The sequence below is a fragment of the Molossus molossus genome, unplaced genomic scaffold (genome assembly GCF_014108415.1).
Source record: "Molossus molossus isolate mMolMol1 unplaced genomic scaffold, mMolMol1.p scaffold_m16_p_1, whole genome shotgun sequence".
In the NCBI taxonomy this organism is placed as follows: Eukaryota; Metazoa; Chordata; class Mammalia; order Chiroptera; family Molossidae; genus Molossus; species Molossus molossus.
Window position 1 is genome coordinate 92,641,183 of NW_023425344.1, and position 27,060 is coordinate 92,668,242.

The 27,060-nt window shown below is 43.8% G+C and overlaps 1 protein-coding gene across 1 annotated transcript; it reads right to left on the minus strand.

Annotated features, from left to right (window-relative positions):
- Positions 1 to 15,484: 15,484 nt before the first annotated feature.
- Positions 15,485 to 24,045, minus strand: KLF6 (Kruppel like factor 6). The gene is made up of 4 exons (XM_036261175.1): positions 23,707 to 24,045; positions 20,410 to 20,983; positions 18,917 to 19,040; positions 15,485 to 18,447 (listed from the first exon to the last, which is right to left on the minus strand). Exons 1-4 carry the CDS (start codon positions 23,806 to 23,808, stop codon positions 18,396 to 18,398), a joined length of 852 nt encoding a protein of 283 aa, XP_036117068.1. The 5' UTR covers positions 23,809 to 24,045; the 3' UTR covers positions 15,485 to 18,395.
- Between the last annotated feature and the right edge of the window lie 3,015 nt (positions 24,046 to 27,060).

Genomic DNA, 27,060 nt, shown 5'->3' on the forward strand with positions numbered 1-27,060 from the left:
TCCTGTGAAGAAAATGTTCCCTAAAAAGGAGAACAGAATTCTCTAACATTTTGTATGAATAAAAGAACACCTATTACCTAAAAGGCAGACATCACATTCAGTATGGAGCCACACACCTTCCTTCAGGTATTTAAATCCTCCTGCTGGGGCCCGAAGGTAAGGAGATTCCTTGTCACAGGGAAGGCTGACTGGGTACCCCACTCAGTTCTCTGAGTCTGACCAAGCTGACTGGTCCTGATCTTACCCCAACACTGTCTCTGTCACACTGGAGCTGTTTCCAACAGCAAAGCGTATTCAAGAAATATGGGCTTGCGTTGGTTGCCCGGGAGGACGGTAAGAGAGAAACCAGATGCTCGTTGCTGCTCTGTTCTGCCTTTATTGAAGCTATCTGTTTTCATTATTTCAATCAATAGTGTTATTGGGTGTATTCTCTGGAAATGTAAGCAAATGGGATTGTGTAGAAAATCCTATAAATAAGTAAAAGGGAATGAACAAAGAGCACTGTGTTTTGCTGGCACAAGAACAGGGACGTCGGTGAAGACTTTCCCTGCTCCTTGGGCCCTCACTACCTTATGCTATATGTGTACCTGGCTAAGTTCTCTGGGTGTGATTACCTGAGACAGGTGTCACATCAGCACCCAGGTGTCACATCAGCACCAGTCTCCGTCTTCGCCACACAGCCAGCTTCTAGGCTCTGGAAACAGCAGGAATGGACAGTATCTCTCAAGCAGGGGACCTCTGGCCAGCTTCCTTTCTTCTTTGCAACTCAAGTAACCTTCTGTGTAAACTGAGAATAATAATGCCCACCTCCACAGCACTATTATGTGAAATGAGTATCGATTTTCTTTCCATTTCTAGATTTATCTTTATGCCACCGATAGATGAACATTTCTAAAGCACCTATTTTGTCATATTGTTTTCCTGCTCAAGACCATCAAGGCTCCCAGATGTGACTTGGAAGAAAGAGGAGACAGTCGGTGCAAACATGCCACTCCTCTGTCCCCTGCCCTGGCGCACCCCCATTCTTTCAGGGGCTGTGGAGTTCCGTCTGTCTCATTCCCGCTCACCTGAAGAGAAGGTGCGCATTGGGCTGCCCCCGAGTCTCTGGGTGCAGGGGTGCCATGAACTGCCCCCTTTCTTCTGGGGTCCTTTCCTCGGGTACCAGAGCCAGAATGCATGTGTAGCCTTGAGATGGTTTCTAGATGCAAATCTCAGGCCGGACACACCTCAGTGCCTGGATGACGGAGCTAACATTTTATGAATTTTCCTCCTGGTCTCTGTCCAAAATGAGATAATTGAGATAATGGGTCAGTTAAAAAAAAAAATAAGAGGGGCTTTTTGTTTTCTTTTTCAAATATGTTCTAGATAACTCTCAGAGTGATGAGTGTTCTCACATACTTTGGGCACACTGAAGGCCAGGGGATGTGGTTAATTGTGATGAGCTACAAAGAACGGGAGCAGCAGCTGGGGGAGGATTGGGGGATGGTGTGATCTCCATGTCTCTACCTCTGGGCTCACATCACTTTTCCAAAACAGTTTTATGCTTCACCAAGGAATCCGAGCTTAATTATTAGCATTAAGGAGAATACTGAAGGCTGGTGATAATTGGTTTCTTCTTTTTCAAACTGCACCCAAACATTCACATATGCTTTTTGGGTGCATATTTAGGAGCAAGGATCTGTCTAATATTTGGGATGAAGAGAAGTTGAATTTTTAAGCTCTGAGCCAAAGGCCTCTGGTGACTTTCGAGTTCCCCTGAATCTTCTGATTTTCATTCTGGTTCCAAACCACAGTTCCATGTGCAGTTGAAATGGCATTTTCTCTCATTCGAGACTTCTGCATTTAGTATCAAGTCTTAGGTAATGTGCGTGGCTCTGGGGATAAGCATGGACGTGCGTCTTTGCAGGTGTCCCATCATTTAGAATGCTTGCCTCTCCCTTGGGAAGAGCTCTCCAGAATGAACGAGAGTCCTCCATCCAGGCAGAAGCCACATCGAGGCCTTGCTCCTCAGGGGGCCAATCCAGGCTACCTTCAAACACCAAGAAGCTGGTCGTAGTGAAATGCTTGATACAGGAAATGAAAGACGGAAGCGACCGAGTTAGAGCAGAACTGAAAGTCTGCAAATAACAATTACAGATCCCTAATCATAACTTTCCCTCTGCACAGGCTGTATAAAAACATGCCATTCTTTAAGAGACCTGTCTTTTTTTTTTCAAGAGCTCTTTAGTCATCTTGGTTTCTGTCTCTTGATTTAGATTTAACTCTGAGAGCAATGAAATAGAAAGGCACCGTGTTCCCCTGCGCTGCATATAACGCACTAGAAACATATTTCTCCACCAAAGAGCCTGGTTTGAGGACTTCCCCCCATTTAACTGTGCTCAGCTTGACCTTCTTTCCTGGCATATTTGAGAATGCAGGGAAGTACCTCAAACCCTAACCTTTTGTGTCATTTCTAAGCCAAATACTTTGGGACTTTCTTAAAAAGTAGAGATAAAGCTATCATCTACACTGTGCAAAGGAATGTCAGGCAAAACGTAAATTGGACCAAAAACATAAGTTGGACATGTTCATTAAAAATTAAGAACTGAATGGACTACACAGAAGATTGTAAGCCAAGGCCATCTCTGCCCCAGTTGTTAAAACCTTTCATTCACTGTGGTCCTGCTTTTTTGACCCGTTGAATCAGCAGTCAGGAGACAGAAGGACATGCACACAAACAACTTCTTGTAATTCCTCAGGAGTCTAACTTTTGATCCATACCTAGTCTGTAAAGTCTTCGAAGGTCAAATGTGTATGTTTTTCTGCACTTTGGAAAAAATACAACCGATCATTACCAGCCTTCGGTATTCTCTTTAATGCTAATAATTAAGCTGAAATTCCTTACAAGTTACACTGAGCTCCAGCATTAATTCTTGGGAAACATTTGTAGTGTTCGTACCATCGACATGCACATAACCTTCTTGCCAACCTGCTCATAGGAACATATCATTGAGTCAAATTTATTAATTTTTCAGAACACAGCAAGTTAGAGGGACTTCAGATGAGAAGAAACTTACAAATCCAGGCTCTTATGTTATGAACTCACCCTGTAAAATATTACCATGCCAATATATTTAAATGAGCATTCACTACTTCTTGGACCTAAGCCCACTACGCAATATTGCAATACTACCCTTAAATTTGTTTATAGATTTTATTGTTTATAATGGGAGCTACTTAAAGGCAAGTGCCTTCCTTCAAGTCTGTTGTGAGCGTCATTCATACCTTAGCAGAAACACCTGTGGCAATCGGCTGGCTTGAAGCCCAAGAATTCTTAGGCATGTCACAAACTGTCTGGAAAATAAAGATAACAATGGTTTCTTCACTGGATTAACCAGAGGGATAAAATAACATTTGTGAATGCTATATAAACTAATATAAAATTACCCAAATCACTAGTTATTCTGAAATAAATTATTCCAGCCAATAGTCATCGGCAAGGTTAACACACCATCCTTATCCTTTTGTGTCTCTAGTGCCCTGGCTCACAGGATTCTAGAGCACTAAATTGAATCTAGGACAGCGTGGTGTGTGAATGACAGGGATTTTGCTTTGTAATTTAAGCAAACTTGCCCCTACTTACCAACCTCCTAAACAATCTCTCCCAACCACTCCTTTCTTTGACCCTAGAAAAATTAAGTTCCGTACATTTGAAAGAAAGGAGATTTAATAATGCTTCTTTCATATAATTCCCACAAAGTTTTGCAAGGAAGGTAATCGTCCTTTTTTTCAAAGATGTTACCCTAAAGGAGAGCTGGAGTGAGTTGCCCATAGCTACATAGCTCAGAAGTGGCAAACAGAACTCAAAACTCCGTTCTCAAGCCTACCTCATTCTATTACCCCACACCACCTCCCACAGGATAAGTAATCACCCAACAATCCAGCTTTTTGAGGACACACCTTACATTTCTTCAGGGAGTCTCACCTGGGTCCTTCCTTTTACTATAAGGTTAAGAGGTGTGGTTCCTTTTGTGTACATGCCCAGGAGATTAAGTCCTGGTGAAATGTGTCAGCCTGTCATTTCCAGGGCTTGATAGATTTTCCCAGAATTGGTATGAATGAACCAGGAAAGTGCAGATTCTTACTCAACTGCCCCACCTTAGGTGTCCGTCTTCTGACTCTAGGGCCATCTGTGGGTACAAGCCCAGGAGACCTGAGTCACCAGGCCTCCTTCCACTGTCTTGTAGAGAGAGCTGCTCCTTGATGAAAACCTGCTCCCTCTGAGCCTGACCAACAACCCAGTTATTCTATAGTCCTGAAGGCAGTTTAGCCAGATAAAGATCTGAAAGATGGTCTGGCTTGTAGTTTGGTGACATTAGGGTGCTTGGGCCTTAGGGACCACTATTATAAAACAGGGACAATAATGTCCACTCTCACAAGATTTGGGGGACAATGAAAGACCACATGCAATATGAATTTAGTCCAAAACAGTATAAAATATAAAGAGTAACAATGAGGATCAGGCTGAGGAGGGTGAGGGCTGACCCCATTGCAATCTGCTCCCCATCCCCCCTTACATGGCCTGCCCTCAGTTTCCAAGGTCACAGAAGCTTTGACGACCGTGATTCAGTAGCAAACAGACAGAACTGGAAGCCAAAAGACCTGAGTTCTGGTCTCAGCTCTGACATTAATATTATGGTCTTATTACATAAGATTAGATAACATTTGTGTTTCAGACACAGGGCCCAATGCACAGGAAATAACAGGCAAAGAAAATAAAGTTGCAGAGCTAAAACTGGTCCTGGGCTGAAAGCAACCTGTGGAGGTGGATCTTTTTATGAATCTAAGTTCTGAGGAAGATATTACCACTCAGGATTGAGCTGGAAACAGAAGCAATAACTCTGCTGGAGACTGAGCACTTGCCAAGAGACATATTCCTCCCCTCCAGGCTCTGCTGGAAGAGGCATTCTAGGCCAAGGACCTGACAGGGCGATGTCCCAATCTCCATTTTGACATCAGAAGGTGGGTAATTCCAGAGTTTAAGTGACTTCACGAGGTTGAGAAATCTCCAGAACTGGTATTTGACCCCAGGTATGTTGGACTCTAAAGTACATCCATCCCTAATCCAAGGTTGGTACAAAGACTTGCCCCCATGGGCCCTGGACTTGGTCTGTCACTTATTTTACTGCAGTTGGAGAGATGGGCTGCTGGTGTGGACCACTGTGCTGGCAGAGGACATGGAAATCATTTTTAGGACACAAAAGGGCAATTTCCCTAAAGTAATGACCCATCCGTTTGTTTTATAAGTGTAAGCATTGTTTGTGATCTGCGAATGCCAAAATGTATTACTCTTTTTTGTAGCTGTTGCTGTTATTACTTATGGGACAGGGATGAAGGAATCTGGTCGATGTTCTGTTGCCCTTGTGTCTGGGCCATTTTGCACCCAACACTTTCTCCATCCTTGAACCGCAGCTGACTCAAACCTTCATAATGACAACGTCCAGGGTAGACAATATGCTCTGTACTCCCAAGTTATGCAAATAAGGTGGACCTGACCATTTCAAAACAAAGTGGTCACCCATTGATTCAACTAATGCTTAGTAATGTCATTATCCGGGGTTAAGTTTTTCTCTACCAGCAATACCCATCCTCTTTATAAAGGAAAGAGCTCTCCATAGTAGACCAATAATAGAAACTATAACATAATTAAGCAAGAATGAATATTATCTTCATGACATGCATATCCAGTGAAGGAACCTGTGAAAGCTTATCCCTGTGAGGTGGGAAGAAGAGGACCACTTTTATGGTCAATGATACAATCCCAATATCTGTCTGCCATTTTTTAGGATAACTTGCTGGAGCCAGATGGCTAAGTACAAGCGTGTTCCACAAAAAGTTAAAGGCTCTGGTCATACTGAGAGCGATAGCAGAGTATAAGCTGTTTTGGACTTCCTCAAATTGTTTCTATATCTCTAAGTCCTCTGGACCCACCTAACAATTTTACAAGGGTGTTTTAAAATTATTTCTCTTGTTTTACAAACAAGAAGTTACAATCACAATCTGAATCGGAGTGAACTCTGACATATATCACCTATCTTCGCTCCAGATCCCAGGTTAATCTCCTTCCATATATTATTTCTCATCATAACAACAGATCAGGACATTCGCTGTTCTCAACCCAATGTGACGGATGAGAAGCTGAAGCAGAGGGAAGTAGGAAAGCAGCAGCATCATAATAGTTGAGCACCATTCCAGCAGCTGAAGGTGTTTTCTGTGCTTTAGTTCCTGAGACTTGCACCTTAGGGATGTCGGAAGACAGCCATTTCTACCGCAGGAAGTGGAGCTTCTTGGCCTGAGTCACTGAGCCAGCCATGGATGTGGCGGGGGGCCAGGCCTTCAGGCTCTGACGCATTTTATTTGTTGCTGTGATCTCCTGAAAGGACATTTCCCTGTGACCGGTCACAAAAATCGATTGAATGGAAGAGTCGCTAAAAGGAATGAGGCATGTGAGAAAAGCTTCTATGCAAGGGACTTGAGACAAAAACAAGCTGCCTATAAGTTAGCCGTTCAGAGAAAAGAGGACTGAGGTCTCCTGGTACCAGGGGCTGCATCTGGTTGTTCACATAAGTCTTCTATGTAATACCTGCAGCGGCCGTCCGAAGGGACCCCATTGCGTAGACAAGAACGGACTCAGAGCTTCAGCAGCTGTCCCCGCTTATACAGTGGCACAACGATGTGAACTCATTTCTCTCTCTCACTCACTGAATCGTGTTACCTTTACCTGGAAAATGACTGTTCACACTTTGTAATGTCCTGCCTAAAACGAGGCAATGATAAGCAGTGACAGCTTAATCACCCATTTGACCTTGAAGAAAAAGACGCCACTCTAATTTAATGTGGTAAAATCAACATCAAAGGGCTTTGAGTAAAACACAGGAAAAGGCAGCAGGTTGTGTGAGAAGGGAGGTTTGGGATTTGCAGGCATGTAACTAGTCACCTGGGAACCCCCAATGTACTCCTCATGTGCAAAAGAATCGCATTCAGAATTCAAAGGGCTTTGTATTTGGGTTAGAAGTAATATGTCAAAACACTTGATTATTTTAACTTCAATGACAAGCAAGAACATGTTTTTATAAAGTTTCACTTTCATTTCCCTGAGAAGCTCTGTTCAGAGTCATGTGGCTCTTTCTGGAGCATTCAAAGCATTTGTGGGAGGGAAAGGCCTTTTAATTAGCACACAGTTGAAAGGAAGACAACTCACAAGGGTGATGTTGTCCTGGTGGAGATGGTTCTTGCTAACTTGTGCTATTCAGAATCCGGCTGACAGGTGTATGGATTTCCCTGATTATTTTTCTCTGATTCTCAAGCACTTCTTCCTAGGTAACTTTCCAATGTAAGGTGAAAGGGCAGAAGGAAAGAATAAAGCACAAAATGAATAATCGGTCTATCTCAAGCAAACTCCAGGCAAAAGATGTACCTGAGGGGTCTAATATTTTTGATCAATGAGTTGTTGGGTTTTATTTAGAGATCATCCCTAGAATCAAAAGACTCATGCTATTGGCACAAGGAGTGAAGTGGTGACCAGCAGAGTCGTCATTCATTCGCTCATGGAGCAGGCTTTCCTAGAACACCCACGCTAGGAACTGAGCAGGCTGAGATGCAAAACTATGTGTGTACAATTGTTGGCCCAAGGGGACTCCTCCTCCAGGAAACCAGAGAGAAATGTAACGAAGCCCAGAGAAAATGCAGGTGATCCAGACTGAGGAAGAACAGAGCAGGATGCCTCAGGAGGGACTGTGGAGCTGACTCACAGGTGCTTCCATCCATTTCGGAAATGCATTACCCCTGGGAAGGATGTGCCAGACATTTCTTCACAATGATTTAACCACCTCATAGCAGAAATGAAAACACATTCATTTGTATGTTGTTCAGATGCATTCTGGGCATTTGGTGGTGGAAACTTCAGCCCTGGTGTAGAAGCAAGGGTGTGCATCTGCCAGTTATTCCACAGGCGGAAGTCCTGACAGCCAGGGTATGTTCTGTGGCCAGAATGGATGGCTTTGGTGACAAATTGTAGAATATAATTGAACATATGTCAGAGGGGCAGTGAGGGTGGTGGTGGAGGAGCTGTGGGTACACACAGAATGTATACACATATTATAGTTGTCAAAACTAGGAAGCAGTTACAAACACCAACTTGATACACACAATATGATCTGTGCACACAAGGGTTAGACACACAAGTTCTGTTTTGAAACGACTTGCTCTGTAGCCATGTACTGCAAGTAAGAAATAAAAGCACAAACATCTCACACTGAGTATCAAATAAGATAAATAGCAAGTATAGAACAGAAGTTCAGGACAGAAGACTCCCATGGCTGGTGAGGCCAGGGAGGCTAGCGTGGTCAGGGAGACTGGTGGGAAATGTCAGTATCTAAACTAAGTCTTTTTTTTTTTTTTTTTATCCTCACCTGAGGACATTTTTCCTTTTTTTTTTTTTTTATGTTCAGATAGAGTGGGAAGGAGAGAGAGGAAGAGAGAGAGAGAGAGAGAAACATCGATGTGAAGGGACACATCAAGTGGCTGCCACCCGCACGACCAACCAGGGCCGGGGACAAACTGCAAACGAGGTACGTGTCCTTAGCGGGAACCGAACCCGCGTCTCTCTGTACCGCAGGCTGACACTCCAGCCGCTGAGCCAAACCGGCTAGGGCTAAACTAAGTCTTGAAGACCAGGGTCCAGACTCAGGTATTAGGCTTCTCTGGTAGCCAGCTGGACTCCTAGCTGGGTAGCCATCTCCTGTTGACACTTACTAGCTATTGAATGAGTGAAAGAATAAATGAATAAATGATCTTTGCTCCTAGATCCTCTATGACTGCCTCCCATGGAGTTCTGCTATGGGCAGGTTGAGAAGGTGAACGTGGGCATGACCTGAAGACAATGAAATACAGATGTACTTCTACCACACTTCACACAGTGTACTTGCTATGAGGGTCAAATTTTAAAAAATTATAAGATGGCTACACAGCCCTGGCTGGTTTGGCTCAGCAGTTAGAGCGTCAGCCTGCAGACCAAAGGGTCTCGGGTTCAATTCCTGTTCAAGGGCACGTACCTCTGTTGTATGTTCAGTCCCTGGCCCCAGTCGGGGTCTTGCAGGAGGCAACCAATCTATGTTTCTTGTTCACATTGATGTTTCTCTCTCTCTCCTTCCCTCCCTTCCACTCTGTCTAAAAAATCAATGGAAAAATATCCTTGGGTAAGGATTAACAAAAAATAAGATGGCTACACATTATACCAGTGAAAAGAGATGGGTTGGCTTGTATTCCTGCCTTGCACTGACTATTGCTGGCAGTTAATTGACAGCACCTCAGGTTTGTTCCCTGCAAAATGAGATACTGGTGGCTGCTGCACCCACCACAGGTGGTCTGAGGACCAAATGAGGGACATCCTTATCACCCCTTCATCAGCTTTGTCACTCAGAATGGTTGCCTGCCTCAGAATCCACTTGAGTCGTTATTTGTTGAAAGAAAATGGCCAATGAGATCATTTTACAAATAACATCAACACCAACAACAAACCAAAAAAGGCCATCCTAAAAAACAAACAAAAAAAAACCCCTTCTGTAAATGTGTGATATTTTATTTCCATTCAGGACACCGAAAGCATAGAATGTATGTTCGTGGGAGCTATGCACATAAGAACAAGGGTGGTGAAAATAATAAGCAAGCAAACAAACATCAGCTGACTAAGGATTGAACAAAATTAAGATAAAGAAAATAAACCAACAAGTGTATGTGAATGTAAGCATAGGAATTTTAATTGCATAGAGCATATGTCAAATGAAAGGACAAAAAGGAAGGAAAAGAACAATAATAATAAACTTTCTTTTTTTTTTTTTTTCCCAAAGTGGGGACAGTGGTATGGAAGTGTGAAGTATTCCGTGCACATAATTCGTTTAATCAGAAAAATGTCATAAATTAAAGAATGCAGTCACTCCTGGGGACCATGATGAGACATCTGCCCAGTGGTAGCTTTAGCTCAGTCCACCTGATTCAGAAGAACTAGACCAATCTCTTGATGTACAGCTGCTCATGAAAACTGCAGTAACAAATGGGACTTCTAAATTCTTTACCATTTGTCAAAAAACACTGTGAATTCAACTCTTTGAATCTGTTGGTCAATTCAGTTTTGCCACTGGTCAGTGTGGTCATGGCTTTTGGCAGAAAAGCATTTTACTCAAAGACTTGCATAACTTCCTTCCTGCTAGATTTCAGCAGCACAGCAAGAGTTGCGAGAGGGTATTTCTCTATTGATCATAAAAATACAGCATAAAGTCTCAGCTTGTCCTTCCTTCAGCTTACTGGAAAATAAGCTTGAGTGAATGTTTCCTAATATTATTTTTTAAATTATGATTTTTAAAAAAATTTGACGGGAAGAACAAGAATTCTTTTCCTGGTAGAGAAATAAATATCCAGCACACAATGAAATAATGACCAACTCTTGATCCCTATATACCTAATCTCTAGTCTTCCAACAATGCCCAAAGGATTCCCATTGTCCCGTTTTGGAGATGAGAAAAACAAAGTTCAAAGGGTTGAAGTCACCATCACAAAGCCAAGAATTAGTGAATCTTCTACTCATAAATTCCATGTGAGAAGGCTCCCCTGGACATAAAAGGAAAATAAATACCCTGTATTGGCAAATATAACTCTTAGAATCTTTTTTTTAAAAAAGCAGTAACTCTGAGATTGTGTTACCATTAAACATTTCCAAGGGAACTCACAATTTAAAGAAAGGGCTACAGGGTGTTTGGGCAACAACATCCCTATGTTCTTGTACAGTTTTCTGACTTCCAGGTGCCACTCCAGCTGGTCACTAGAATATGGGCATTTTTTTTTATTATTATTTATTTTTTTAATCCTCACCCAAGGACATTTTTCGATATTTTGTTCAGATAGAGTGGGAGGAAGAGAGAGAGAGAGAAACATCAACGTGAAAGGGACACATCGAGTGGCTGCCACCCACACGACCCAACCAGGGCCAGGGACAAACTGCAACCAAGGTACATGCCCTTAGTGGGAACCAAACCCAGGTCGCTCTGGACCGCAGGCCGACGCTCTAACCACTGAGCCAAACCAGCCACAACCGGGCATTTTTTTAAAAAGGAACATTCTGGATTTGCTAACTGCATGAAGCTCAGGATCTGGGTCATGAATGATCTAGGGTGAACCAGAAGCTGCTGGTATTCTTTCTCTCTCTTTCTTTTTTTTTAATCCTCACCCGAGGACACTTTTCCATTTTTTGTACGGATAGAGTGAGAGGGAGAGAGAGAGGAAGAGAGAGAGAAACATCAACGTGAAGGGACACATCGAGTGGCTGCCACCCGCACGACCAACCAGGGCCGGGGACAAACTGCAACCGAGGTACGTGCCCTTAGCGGGAACCGAACCCGGGTCTCTCTGGACTGCAGGCCGACACTTTAACCACTGAGCCAAACTGGCCAGGGCATTCTTTTCTCTCTTAAACCCCAAGAACATTTCTCTCAAAAGGGGACTGGAACCTCTTCCCATAGTCCACCTTGTTGACATACCCAGAGTTTGAATGTGTGACATCATAAACTGGAGACACCCAAAGGTAGGTGGTATGTCCTCTAGAACCATCCTCATGTGCTATTATTCCACTTAGCAAAGGCTGCAGTCACCCTTCTTACTGCACCTCTGCTCAAACCATTTAGAGCTGAAGGATATTGCTGGGGCAACCTCAGAAGTGCTGGACTTTCAGGGGCCTCTTGTCCCAAGAGTCCTCCAGTATCTCCTGTTACCTGGTCTTCATCTTCCAATAGAGCATAAAGACAGATACTTAAAATTGGCATGTCATTATTCAGTATTTTAAATCTGTAGCAAACACTAAGGTTTTTAAAATGTACCTTAACTAAATGATTTGTACATTTCAGTTTTGCCCAAAGGCAATTTTACCATTAAGAGTTAACTTTGGACAGTTAAAATACATGCATGTTTTATGGTGAGCAGGCTTGCTCTGACTTTGCAGCTTGTGAATAAATGACCTATTTTGGGGAGGATGGTGAATCATACAATGAAGATGGGGCAAAAGTGAAGAAGGTTTTACATTCCCCTATGAAAGGGACGATAGGGCAGACTGCCATCACTGCCATCTTACCTATCCCATGTGCTCTCAGCTCCTCACCAACACAAACAGAAAAAAGGCACTGGGCAATGGCACCTGTTTTTACACTGAACTAATTGATAATGCCCGTGCATGTCACTACCTATCTTACACATCTGCAGGGAAGCCTTGCACAACTCAAGTGAAATGTGGTAATGTGAAACTTAAGCAATGGAGGGGAACAGAGCTATGCTTAGCTGATAAATGTAAGCCATAGATAAATGTGCTGGGGCATCTAGCTAGCACAACCTTCAGAAAAAGCTGATGTGTGGCATGATGCACAGTAGTCCATTATCTAAGCAGCTGAGCCTTTTAAAAAGTTACTAATTGTTTGTTCATGGCATCTTTGAATTGGGGCTCTTAATTTAAGGAATAATCCTAGATCATGTGGTATATTATTATGATTATGATGATTTTTTAAATTTTTCTTGTGGGTTTTATACAGGGAAGTCAGTGCAAGGCTTAGCCACCTATTTGGAGAGAAACTCAGTGACAATGGGCATGCTAGTTAAATCTGTTATTGAAAATTCTTTGGTGATGGCTCAGCCCAGTGTGGTTCCTATCAGGACATGTGGTACCCAGATTCCTTCTTCTCTTTGTCTCTTTTCATTCACAGTTGTTTAGAGAATTCTCATTAAAATTACTTAGAGTGAAAGAGAACATGTTATAAAATAAATCTAGTTAAATACACTTTGTTGTATTGCCTCATTTGGGTGATACATGGACCTAATTTTCCTCTCTTTGTGTCTTAACTACGTACATTAGGTGATGCTTGCCAATTAATGCAGGATGTCACATCCCCAATTGTGTTCTCTATCTTCTTAAACATTAAAAATAAATACATGCCATCTGTCTCATATCTTGAAAGCAATTCAAAATGCGTACTTTGTTTGCTCAGAATTACAGCACAGTTTATAGCTTTAGTGCTTCTGAATTGTAAGAAAGTTGTCTCCATTTTATAAATGTAACTTCATTTTAGGGTGAATTTGACAGAAGGGGTGGAAGGCTCTTGTGGGAATGTGGGTGACAGAAAGCAGTGTTCAGTGGTGATTAACACCTTGGTCTTTTCTTTGGCATTTGAGAGCCCTGGATTGGATGCTTGCCTGTAGCTTCCTAGGGAAAGTAGTTTAACTTCCTGAAGCCTCAGTATTCCTCATCTGTGAAATAAGAATGGCACCTACCATGTGGCATTCTATAGGACACACACACACCCCTATGACATAGTGCCTGCCCAATTCCTGTTTAAGGCACAAAAAGTAGTAGATATTATCATCTTCATTATTACCCAGTTTGGGGAGAGGAAGAATTTAGTTTGGGAAGCAGGGTTGTTAAAGAAAAATAGTTTGTGGTGCCATAAGGTTAGAACCTAAGAAAAGAGTTACATATGAAAGGTATGTTTTTTCTCCATAGCAACCACAATACAAAGGTAAACAATTTGTCCCTAGTTACCTCCACCACTGTTTTAGCACGTAGGTCAGCCTAGATGTGTGGAATAAGATTGGTGAATTGGGGGAATTTGAGAGATTTGAATCTGCAATGGCTACAATGGTACTTTTCAGAGGTTTCTTGTTTGTTTGTTTATTTTTGAAATAAAATAATGGCATGCTATAAAGCACCAAATGCCTGAATAACTTAACTGTAATTAAAGGGGCAAAGGGCAATTTGAGAACATTCTCTTTCAGTTCTAAGTCAGAGCAATTTTCTCAACAATACTTTCTACTGTAGCACAAGAGAAAGCTTTCTAGATCTGAGTAGAGTTATCTGTGAATGGTGAACCTGTAATTTGAAGTCCACCCTATACTCAAAGTCCACAGAATTGTAGTGCTATATAAAATGCTAGATACATGTGAGCTAGCTCAAAATATGTCAGCAATAAGAAAATGGAGGTCCGTCATAGCTCAGCAAATTGTCCAAGAACACACAGCAACTAGTTAGAACAGGAACACTTCCTTTCTTTGAGCTAGGTTTTAAAAAATTTGTTAAGCAGACTGAAATTTTTTATACTCCTATAAATATGCTGGGTTTACAGCTGATTCCTTGCACAACAGTTCTCTTAACAGCCTTATTTGAACATAACTGAGCTGTTCGGCATAGTCTGCACATGACAAAGTGGTCAAGTCTTACCAGTAGCCGAGAATGCATTATCAAGCCTTTATTTAGCTGTACAGTCAGGGCAATCCAACTATTAGTCATCCTGACATGTGTTTCAGAACACAACACACCCATGAGTCCCGGCCAAATTTTCATCTGCTTCCTTCACCCTCCCACGCCACAACTCCTCCCGAATTGCTGATATTTTTACTGCAGTTCTAGAGAGAAAGTCACTTAACATTCCTAATCTGGGGATGCATTTAAAATTTCCCTCCCCAATTATAAAATTAAAAGCAACTAGTGTAGTCTGTGCATCAAGCAAAACAAAGATCCGCTATGAAGAGAAGTCATGAGCACTTAAAGCAACTGAAAAGTGAGAACTTCTTTCCTATGGAAATTTCCACCGTCTTATAGCCCCTTCTAGAAAGCACACATTGCCTTTACCTATTACTACTGATTAGCTTAATATGGCCTGAAAACAGACTTGCAGATAAACTGATGCTACTAATCACACAATAACACTGGGGCCAAGATCTAATGCTACTTACACGAAACCCTTCTAAAAATCAAAAGCGCACTATGTTTTCAAACTCTACCTTCAATGTATCCCATTGGCCTTAAAATAAAGATATAAAATCATCTGGTGATCATGTAAACAATCTCTCACTTTGTGCCATTTTACTCGTCTAACCGGAAAAGGCAGGGGGTATGAAGGATGGGTTGTAGAAATCCAGGACAGCTTTTGGGCCTGCTGTCCCTCCTCTGTCATTTTTGCCTTCCTCAGTGACATCTCAGCCAGGTGCATGGGCCAGGTCAGAGAGAGCTGGCCCTGATCTAACTGCTTAACTGGAACAGGGCTACTGGAGCACGAAGAAGGGAAAGGAGGCTTCAAGTTTGTCATTGTGCAGATGCCTCTGCAGTTTATTCCCCTGGCTGGAATGACAGGAAGATAAAACACAGCAAATGTTTTCCTACTGTGCCCCGAAGCCTGGTGGTTGCTTCCGTCAGTCTCTGGAGAAGGGAATTCAGTGCATTTCAGAGGAGCAACATCAGGCTGCTCTTTGCACATTAGCTCCCCAGGTCAGGCTGTGAAGCAGAAAGGAAGGGAAGAGGCAGGCCAGTGGCTTTCAGGGTTGCACAAGGGAGATTTCCTAAGGTTGATTAATAGAGCAGGAATTTGTTTCAACTCCCCCCTCCCTCCCAAGAAAAAAACAACCAGAGTCAAGATGCTGATAAGAATTCTTTTATGTTATTCCAATAAAAAATACATTCATACAGAAATATAACAATCTTGCAAAAAACAATTTCAAATAAAATCTTGTAAAACAAAATTTTACAAAAATCTTACAAAGATTCTTTAGATAACAGGGTGCTTCAAAAAAAAAGAAATTTCACTAATAGAAATTTTTTTTTAATGTCAAGCAAAAAGTTTCTGCTTGATTGAGGCTCAGTTATCACCTGAACAGAATGTAATTCTTTATGTACTTGCTTATTATGAAAATTACAGGCATATACACGGCACCCAGCCCCACCCAATCAAACAACTCCATGGTGTTTCATAAGTGAGACAAGCCAGTGCAAGTTGGTTTTTTTTTTCCTTTTTGTCTTTTGTTTACCTTCTTGCTTAATGGAATTGTTATGGCTAGGCGCACAGCAGGGCCAAAAAAGGAGTTTTCCAAAATCCAGCAAATCAAGTGTCTGGATTTTGAATTGCCAAAGTGCATTTTCCCCCTTAGCAAAATGAAATGAGTTCTTTAGGTAAGTGTATTTATCAGCACAGATAAAAAACCAGTTATGCGAGCTTTCATCATTGCTCATTTCCAGGAAGATCAAACAAAATACCAGCCCGGCCAGACTCACATGTGTATATATATGTATATACATATATAAAAAAAAGATCCACACCCACAAGCGAGCAGCTGGATGAAATATCAGCTGTCCACACTGTGGTGTGCCAATTCAGGGAAATTATTCATTGGAAAAATTGGAAGAATCTATGTGCTAAAAAAAAATCTTCATCTGCATAAAAAGTTTTCTAAAAAAATCCCTGTAATTAGCTGACTCTTAGATCTTCTAATAAGGCTGAAATTCAAAATCAAAACCATAGTGTATCTGAGACCAACTTGTGGGCTAGTATTCCATTCATGCCATTTTTGAACAGCCAATAGTACCCTGGTTCCAGACCTGCCAATACAGATGAGCAAAGTCAGCAGTCTGGAACAGAGTCCATGGCAAAAGTCTGTAGCAAATCATTAAATTAAAGATAAAGCCTTTATAAAAGTTATAGTTTTCATTTTTACCTCCTTTATGGCCATTTTGAAATATTTCTTCACAGGCTGTGAATTTTCTAGCTAAACATCTAATTTCTCCTTAAAAAAATATTTATATATTATATATATATGTATATATATACACACACACACATATACATACTATACACACAAATATACATACACAAGAATTCTGCCCACTTAAAAAAAAATTAATATACGTTCTGTATTACCAACAGATAGCTAGATAGGTATGTGAAACTTGTGCCTTTTAAGCAAATACATTAACATTGTTTTTTATATTTCTGTATCTTTAATATGCGTGAAAACATTACATATTAAATACAGTCGGTGTATAATCTATACAACTGTTGTGCAAAGTCTATATGAAAGTCTCATAGTGGCAGAAATGGTCAGATTTTCCAATTACCATGTGTTTTTCACTTTAACACTGACGGTCAAGTTATCTAAAATATTGAGTAAATACTGATTTGTTTGGAGGGGTTTTCATCTCTCTATTTGTCTTTGTGAAGGAGGACTTTTGAAGAGATTTTTTTTTCTGTATTTTACATTGATACAGTACAATGCCAGGTGAAAAAAGAGCCTTAATAAAGCATGCATCACCCATACCCCTGTATGAGACCCCCACATAAGGGGCCACTTGCATAAGGCACCATTATTAAGATCTACAGTGCATTAACAGCTAGAAAACCAGAAATTAGTCCTCAAGGCATAAATAAGAGAAACGTAGCTGCATGAGAAAACACTTTCTAAGTTTTAGTGGTTTTATCCACCCAACTGAGAAAAATTTTAGGTTCTTAGTCTAATGTAACGTTAGACCAGGAGTTCCCGGCCCTCGAATTCTTGACACCCAGCGTGTGTCCGATGTCTCGAAGGGCATCACTAAATTCTCCAAAAAGGTCATCAAATTCAAAGTCATTTAAAAAATAATCCTATGCTGCACACCACCTTTCTGGAAGGGGAGTGTTACAAAATTGAAGGGGAGAGAAATTGTGTATTGCCAGGCCCAGATGGCTAGGGATCATTGATGTCATCAAATTGTATCTTAGCTGCTCAATAACTGGAATCAAAATTGTAGTTCTGATTTAAAAATGGAAAAGCAGAAAGTTCCCTAGACCATGCATTACTTTTGTCTTATAAGGAAAGGTTACCATTGTGTTATATTTGTAAATACACAGCTTATACAACGGGTAACAAATGAGCTGTTGTAGCCAGTAGAACAAGCTACTTGACACATTGCACGTTTCATAGCTGCACCAGACGCCAAGGTTCCTCACACACAGGAGGGCTCCCCCTCCCACACCCACTCGCCAGGAAGGGTTCTGACCATTCACACACTCCCGCCCTCCACGTTTTCCCTTCTTTTTTTTTTGTTTTTTCTTTCCCTAAGGCGCAGACAACCCCCTCCCCCCAGGAAATGATTGGTGGTCATCTCATCTCATGGTTTACCCATCACACACAAAACATTCAAACGACATTTTTCTCTCTCTTGCAGTCTTGCCACTGCACAGGAAAGACTCTGCCTCATCACACAGTCCTAATAGACCCTCCACATACAGTCAACCCAACCATTAACATTCTCAGTGCACATGCTCACGGCAAAGGCTTAGGGACCACTCAGAAGTTAGGTACCAGTGGCGAGTCCAGGCCACCCAAACACCACACACCACAGGCGCTCTGCCGCTTCTGACATGACTTTTTTCGCCCTCGAAAGACCTTCCAAGGAGAGGTCCTGGAGGCAACTGGCTGGGGTGCAAAATGGCATGCTTTGGCTGGAACACGCACCCTCCTCCCATGGCCGTCTCTCAGCCTGGAAGCCGTTTTAGTCGCAGGATTCACACTCTGCTCCCTCAGAGGTGCCTCTTCATGTGCAGGGCCAGGTGGTCGGACCTGGAGAAACACCTGCAGAGCCAATCAGCATCAGAAAGGTTAGGTCCCCGGCCTTTGCTGGGTTACAGACCTCCCACCATGACCGCCTGCACTGAGCCCTTCTCAAAAAAGAAGCTGGCAATCCACTGAATCATCACAATTCATTTCCAGGGGCAGGAAATTCCAACTGAAAGGAATATAAATTAAGGTCTCCATTCAATTCTTTGGAGTATCTGACCTGACCTTACTGCCCAGTCTTCAAATTCAAAAACCACTGAAGGCCTAGCTTCAGAAAGTAGGAATGAAATCACTCTCGTTTTACACACACATGACGCTGGGCATCCTAACTTGGACAACTGGCATATTAGAGATAGTTTTTTTAAAGGCCTAGGCTAAAAAAAGACCAATACAGGATGGAAAACATCTGCCTCCCTGCAGGTGTACTGTGTGCCTACTCCATTACCGGGATGACATTCCCAAACCCAGAGCTTCAAGCACGTACCTGTCACAGTGAGAACATTTAAAAGGCTTGGCACCAGTGTGCTTTCTGAAGTGTCTGGTTAACTCATCGCTTCTTGCAAAACGCCACTCACACCCTTCCCATGAGCATCTGTAAGGCTTTTCTCCTGGGAAGAGAGCACAGGACAAGCATGCCATGACTTCACTGACCAGTGAGGGAAGGGGCCCTGCTACAACAGCACATGGTGAAAGGCAACTCATTAGTAAGCTCCAGGTCTGGTGGCCTCAGGAAGTCCTAACACACCTCAATTAGGAACAGCAGCTGGCGCTCAGAAGATAACACCCAGGAGCTCTTTCCTGACCTCGCCTCAGGCCTCCAAGTGCTGTGGAAGGGACCCAGAGCCCACATGACCGTATTCAGTTAACATGTAAGAAAGACGATTACTCAGACTGGAGAAATACTTCAGAGGTGATGTGTCAGCCCACTGGACCCACAGCCTCTGAGAGGGCAGGGTTTTATTGCTTTCGCCATGGAAACGGTTTCTCCCAAGTACTTATTTTGCTCCTTACTCACTTCCCTGTGGAATGAGCTTTGTTGTTTCCTCCGAGAAACTGCATTTCTCCAGAGCTGAAGTCATGAGTTTCTGGGAAACCCCATCCAGGGCCTTCAAAGAACTTTCTAAATGGCAATGAAAGAACCAAGTCCACTTTGTTCCTTGGTCAGGTTATACATATGAATTGACTGAAAGTGCTATCTGAGGTTATTAAGCACTTTGCCAAAACCAGTCCTAGAGAATGCTGTTGGGATCCCACTCTGCCATGAGCATTTTGGGGACCCTGACTGAGGGCTCAGCCATCTCCTCTCATTATTGGTAAGACGAGAACTTGAGTGACTTGATCTCTAAGATCCCTTCCAGCTTTAAGATTTCTGTGACTCATCACCAGTTACCTAGAGACTATAGTGGCAATTTAAAATGGAACTTTCATCTAGGTTGTGGTATTTCATTAAAAAGTTGTTTTATTTATTTATGGTTTTTAAAAATTGGTATCAGAAAACAAAAGCAGCATGATCCTCAGAGAAATTCCCAGTGAGCACCCACTGATCAAAACTGCTACATATGGAGTTTTTGGTCAAGCTCAATCCTCATGCCATCAATACCAACGTGCTCCATGCTGCCCAGCCACCCTCTCCCCTGAACCTTGAATTTCATTTAAAAAAAATCAGAGGCAACTCCATGTAACATTATCACAATGAGTCCTGATAACTGGGAGGGTTGGAGTGGGGAGGGGGTTGGGTGGAGATGGAGAACGTGATTTACCTCTTGTCTGTTTACTCTGAAAGTGTCAACCATTCATCGAGTCCAGTCTTTCACCTCCTACTCTGTCTTCCCCAGAGACCCAACTCTTTGGGGAAAGAGTGAGGTGAGGTTGTGTCTGCTCTGACAGCCTTCAGCGGAGCCCGGCCCCCTCCCAGGGCTGGTGCAATTCAGTGGCGCCCACCAGCGGCCCACCTCCCAGGTCGCAGGAGGGACTGACCTGTGTGAGTGCGCTGATGTGCTTTCAAGTGGGAGCTTTTGGTGTAAACTTTTCTGCAGCCGTTAAAGTGGCATCTATGCACCCTCCTCCGGCCATCTGGGGAGGCGTCCCCGCTGCCCTTGTCACCCGGCTTCCCCGAAGTCCCACTTCGTATCTTCCCTGGAGGGTGCGGCTCACCAGGCGCACAGCCCCACAAGTGAGAAGGGTCTCTGCTCAGTTCTGGAGAAGAAGGGGGCGTGGAGGTGACTGAGGAGCTCAGGTTCCCCGAATTGACCAGCACTTCGCCGATGGGGTCAGAGGTAAACTTGGAAGTGGGTGAGAGTTCCTCAGAGCTGTCAGATGACTCACTGCTCACATCCGAGTTCAAGCTGTTGGTCTCCAGGCTGTAGCCAAAGCTGGGGCTGCTGAGGGCATCCTCTGGGGGACTGGAGGAAACCTTCACTTCCGGATCCTCCTTTTTCTCCCGAGCTAGAATAATTTTGGTCCACAGATCTTCCTGGCTGTCGAATTTGATTTCAGAGGCTGATACATAGCAGGGTTCACTCTGGAGGTAACGTTCCAACTCCAGGCAGGTCTGTGTGAAAGGAACCACAAGAAGGCACGTGATTATGACAACTGAAAACGGAACTGAAAGCATATTTCCAAAAACATGCAGGGATGAAGGGCAAACAGACTGTGGCCATGTCACTATAAGAACCATGTCTTTAGGAGAGCAAGAGGAAAGCTGTTTCTAGGAATGGGGATGGATTCAGAAGAAATACCATATTGGACCAAAGGCCACAGTGACTGATGGTCACTAAGCCAGTTTTTGTTATAGTTACCAGTGTTGACATTTCTAATGAGTTTCTGTAAACCACACAAAGAAAACCAGCCTCAGACACACACCCCCGACAGGTTTAGCCAGATTATCTGACAGTCTCGAGAACCATGTTCAATTAAAAGAAGCCCCAGCCATCCTCCTTTCTCAAGCACAAGACAGAAAGGCTGCACCACACGCAATGCAATGTGTTCTGACATTGCATGTGTCTCCCTTTGCAGACACAGCTGACAGCACAGGGCCACACTCAGTGAGCAGACGCAGCAAGCTGATGGTCTATATTCAAGGACATCAATGGAGCTGCACAGAAACCACCCATTTCTAGCTTAGCCCAGACCTGGTAGGTTTTCAAAGAATGCCATTCCCAAGTGCAGGGTCATGGGCGCACACAACTTTAATGACTTCCACAGTGGTCAGAGAAAAACAAGAGCTTCAACAACAGAGTGGAGAAATCATTCCAGAATGGCCATCTGCTATTGTAAAGGATGCAGGAGGGGAAATTCCTCCGGGTCCTGCTGGGAGTGCCACAATGGACAAGAACTTTATCTACTGGCCAAGAGTACAACTGTATGAGTCATCACTCTATTTCTTTCACGCAATGCCAGAGGAGACTTCCTTTTGAAATTCTGACAAGCAGCCAAAAAAGAACTCAGTTCAGATATACATGCAGTGTGTCATGGACAGAGTGCCCCCTCCCCAAACCCACAACCAACCTTTCAAGAAGCTACAACTGCCGAGAGACCAGCATCCCCTCTCCCCACCATCTCAAACTTTCTAGCCACTGGAAAAGAAAAACGGTAGGAAACATTTTAGGATTAAATTGTATCTGCTCTTCTCTTCACCAGGTTCAGTTGCCTGCATGGCCATATAAGGTTGTCTATACGACCGCAATTTTACAGATTTAAATTTCTACAACCCACTCCGCTGTTTTTAGCAAATCATGGTCAGGACTAGCTAAGCTACCCAAAGGGCTCATGCTTGCTTTCTTAGCAACGTGCCTGCTATCATAATATAAGCACAAACCCTTCCCCCTCCCCACAGAATCCTCACAGAGCAAGCATGAGCAAGCAAAGGGGGAAAAACAACCATTGTTTTCTCTTTACCCCTAAAATTGTATGTCTGGGTTACAACACACACTAGGGTGTTCTGAGGAGAAACGGCTAGATATTTTATGGATGTTCCAAAGAAAAAACAAAAGCACATTTATTGAGATCTTGTTAAACTTTATCATCTGGCTAATTTAAAATCTCCATTATGCTGATGAGCACTGGGGACCAGAAGGAAGCTCTCGGAGTTTAAAAGCCTCTGAAGGGAAGGAGAGCTCAGCCTGGCTTGTGGCCCAAATCCCAAATGCCCGAAGGAAACTACTTAGATCAATTTCAATCACGTCCTAGGGAGCAGCTTCTTAAGGAGGAAAAGGGGGGAGGGGAGAGGAAGGCAGGACAGGACTGAGAACAATTAAGCAGGCATTTGAAGGTTGCCACACATTGCATTTCATCCCTCTCAAAAGCTTTCCAGGCTTTGAAATCCACAGAACATATTTGTATTTTGTGACAAAAGCCAACAGTCTAGCAGGGCAGAAAGCCCCTTCCATCTTAAAAATTAAAACAATGTGACAAGTGTCAAAATCTCTCTCCCTTCCGGCAATCCTAACAAATTAGAAGGGGGAAAAAATTAAGTTTCAAAATTGTCTAATACCCCAAATTCCAGTTTCCCTAGAAAAATGCCGGAAACCGAGGCTCTTCTTCCCAAACTCAGACCTGAAGGGCTCATTGTCATATGACTGATAAGTCACTGATTGTGCAAACACTGTTGGCTTGTTGTTGTTGTTGTTGTTTTTGGTTAACAAAAGAAGCAGGTAAGAAAAACAACGCAGATGGAGGTAAATATTAAGATTTCCAAAAAAGCAACTGGAAATGGCCTGACAGAGAAAGGAAGCTGGTGGCTGTTTTGCTGGTGAAATTTCTAATTAAAAACAAACAACAACAACAAAAAAAACCCTCTAAGTACAAAGACCAAAAAGGAAAACAAAAACAAATCTCAAAAAAAAAAAAAAATACCCTTGGCTTTCACGCAAGTTCAAATGACAAGTCCCAGCTGTGTAGTCTGGAGCTGGTACAAGCACCAAACTTCTGCCAAGGGCTCGGATCGGGATCAGGCGGCGGAGCTGGGTCTGCCCCTCCGGTTCAGAAGCCCCAGAAATGGGCAAAAACGCTGGGAGCGACGAAGCGCTGCTGCGCCCCACGCAAATGACAACTCCGCTCCACGCTTGAAAAAAGGCCCCTTTAAAGTGCCTCCCGCACCGGAGGCAGCAGGAGTACGTTTTAAGACTAATTATTTAAATTTAAATTTTTTTTTTTTTTTACCCAAACCATTAAAAAAAGAAAAAGCAATGCACCTCCAACCACACACCGTCCTGTCCTGTGTGCATGCACTCCCTCCGCGGCGCACCGGGCACCTGGCACACAATTCCTATTTACCTGTTGCCAATATTCCTCCAGGGAGGGCAGCGCCGAGAAGTACCCGGTCTCGTGCACAATCTGGAGTTCCTGGAAGATGCTGCACATTGGGAGTACATCCATGTCGGTTTGGAAAAGACAGTCCCCGATGTTGTACCAACAGGGAGGTGTGCGGTCTGGAGTCGGGAGCGCAGCGGCCGTGCCTGCAGCGCGGGGAAAGTTTCATGCAAACTCAGTGCAATGAGGCGCCGCGGGTTCAGATCCTGCCGGAGTCCAGAGCCGCGCTCGCGAGCCCACACAATATTTGCAAACACCGGACTGACTGCAAACGTAACCCCTGCAAAACTTCCCTATTCAAACCTCCGCTGCCAGCTCCCCCTCCTCCTCGCCTAGCTCCCCCTACTCCCTCCCCCCACGTGACTCGTCCGGCCCGCCCCGCGCACCGCCCAATCACGCCGCGCCCGGCCCGGGGGCTGCGCGCCGATGATGTCAGCTGCAGCCAATAGCGGGCGCCGGCTCACCGCGGCCCCGCCTGGCGTGACCGAGCCTCTCCATCACGGCCCTCCTCATTGGTCAAATCGAACTTCGGGCATCTCTGATTGGAAGGTAGCCTCCCAGGCTATTTTTAGCAGGGTATTTAAGGCGCCGGCCGCCTCACGCCGGAGGAGTCGGTGCTGGGAGGTGTGTTGCCGAGCGGCTCATTGCGCCGGTGGCCGGGCCGAGGGAGCAGGTCCTGTCGTCCCTGTCCAGTCAGCCCCTGCCACCCCGGCCGCTTAACGGTCACCCAGGCCCTCGTCACTCAGAGCTGGTCGGTGTCAGCCGGGCTGGTCACTCGGTCCCCGCCCCCTGCCTCACGCCGAGTAGCTCGGAGTTCCGCGGTGGGACCGAGGGGAGCCCGGCGGGTCCCAGTCACTGGCTCGTCCCTGTGTCCCCCGTCCACCCTCCTCCAACCTCGGGGCAGCTCGGCTGTTCTCCGTTTCCCCTTCTCCATCTTCTCTATCTGCCCCACTGTCACTCCTCCTCCGACCTCCGGGCGCCCTGCCCCCGTCTCCCCTCCAATCCCGTCTGCCCCCTTCCGTCCTTCACTGTCCACTTCGGTCTTTCCCTGTCCCCCTCCATCCTCCCCGACTCCGGTCCTCAGGCCCAAGGCTGTGATTCGGGGCCGGGGGGCAGCCTCCGGGCCGGCAGGGAGGGTCCTGGCCGAGAGTCCTGAGATGCTCTGTGTGAGTCCCAGCCGTCCTTCAGCCTCCCTCACGGGCAGGGGACACCCCGTGCGCCTGGGGACCTGCCTCCCCGGGTAGGGCGTATCTACTGGCTCTTCATTCAGGGGTTTGCTTCAGGATCAAGTGTAGGTGTTACACTGGTTCTGTGGGAACAAATTCTGCCTTTTAAGATGAGCCTCCCTATGACTGGTTTTCAGTGGGGTCGGCAACCACAGTTGCATCTGCACCAGCTGTGTACTTGTCAGAAGTGTAATTTCCAGGGCCCCCACACCTACAGAATCAGAAGATGGGGGCTGGGGGGTTGTCCCAGACATTGTGTTTGAACAGACCCCCCCACACAAGTGAACCTGTTGCCTGCTGAAGTCTGTGAACCAGGGATCTATAACTTAAAACGTCTTCTTACTTGTTACCTGCCAAGCAACAGCCCTTGTTCTATGTAGCGTCTACTTGTAATGGAGAGAAATCTGTTTTGTAGAGCTGCGATTTCAACCCTCACCAAGGTTAACAACTAGGCCTTTCCCCTCTGAATATGTAAACAGTTTAAATTAGGTTGGAGCTGACATTCAGTGTATGTGTGTGTTTTTCTATAAATTGTCTCCTAAAATAAAGTGTTCAATTAAAAAAACAAAAAAACAAAAAACAAAGCCAAGACCACAAAGAATGCACGTTTTAAATTCAAAATGGAAACCTGAATTATAGCTATTGCTTTCATTTTTTTATCTCAAAATAGAGTTTGATGAGCAGCCCTTTAAATAAAGTTTTATTGTTTTTGTTTTTTTAATGGAGTACGTCGAAGAATTTTGAAAGGATTTTCTATGTTAGATTTTCGCAGACTAGAGCAGAGAAGAATGCACCAGTATTGAGACCTGTAAGAGTCTAGGCAGGGACCTTTATGAGTCAAAAGTTAGGATCGTACCTATCATATAGAGTCTATGAAGATAATCCAAAATGAATTGATGAAAATGATCATTGGCCTGTGTTCATGTTATTTTACACAGAAATAAAGAGCAGGACTGGGCCTCCACAGGTGAAACATGCACTTGGAGCCTATTCCCAGGAAGAGAAATGGTTTGGTCTTGACGCATCCAAAGGTTGAGCCAACGCAGGTGACCAACAGCTGATGATATTTGGCACATGGTGTCAAGAGTGTTGTTACATTGGAAATAGGGTTTTCTCAGTTATTAGCAACAACTACCAAAGGAAACAAAAATCCAGTGTCTATGCAAGTGAAGGCCAGCAGCCTGGACCTTTTGGAGGAGAGTTAAGTGAAAGGGGAAGATGTTCCCTAAGTCAAGACACCCTGATGGCTCTCAGTGCAATGCATGTGGGCATCAAAGATAGATGATCCTTACTTACCTTTTGGATAATTAACTATTCATGGTTTTAATCATTTTCTTTACATTCCTTTAGAATGTAAATTTGGTCTTGTCTCTCACATGCACTGACTTTAGAAGATTTTATAGTTTTTAAAAAATAGTGAACTTAGCCCTGGCCGGGATTGGCTCAGCAGTTAGAGCATCTGCCCACTGACCAAAGAGTCGCAGGTTTGATTCCCGTCAAGGGATGTACCTTGGTTGCGGTTGGTCCCCAGCCCTGGTCCCAGACATGTGGGAGGCAGTCAGTCCCTGTGTCTCTCTCACATTGATGTTTCCCTCTCTTTCTTCCTCCCTCCCACTCTGAGATATATGGAAAAATATCCAGTGGGGATAAAAAAACAAAAACAAAAAATAAAATGGGGAACCTAGTACAAACTTCCAGTTGTAAAAGGGCTGTAGCTAACCCTGCTATTCGATAAATAAAAAAGTTATTAAGAGAGTAAATCCTAAGAGTTCTCATTACGAGGAAAATTTCTTTTATTCTTTTTTTATTGTTATCTATATGAGAAAATTAATGTTAGCTAAACCTATTTTGTAAATCACTTCACAATATATATAAATCAAGCCACCACGCAGCATGCCTTAAAGTTACACAGAGATCATTTCTCAATAAAACTGGAGAAAAAAATATAGTGAGCCTCACTGAATATAATATAAATACACCCCAAATGCTAATTTTTAGAAAAATAAAAAGATATAAGAACAAATTTGCACAATATGCTGAATTTCAAAGAGAATTAATTCTATGACTTCCTGCTGCACCCATTAGCCATTCA

What these genes read in the sequence shown, in the direction of transcription:
- KLF6 (XM_036261175.1), bottom strand. Translation starts at nt 23,808, where the DNA reads ATGGATGTACTCCCAATGTGCAGCATCTTCCAGGAACTCCAGATTGTG. An exon ending in TGGAGGAATATTGGCAACAG is followed by an intron (nt 20,984 to 23,706) that starts GTAAATAGGAAT and finishes CCTTTCACACAG; the next exon opens with ACCTGCCTGGAGTTGGAACG. An exon ending in ACATCAGCGCACTCACACAG is followed by an intron (nt 19,041 to 20,409) that starts GTCAGTCCCTCC and finishes CTCTCTTCCCAG; the next exon opens with GAGAAAAGCCTTACAGATGC.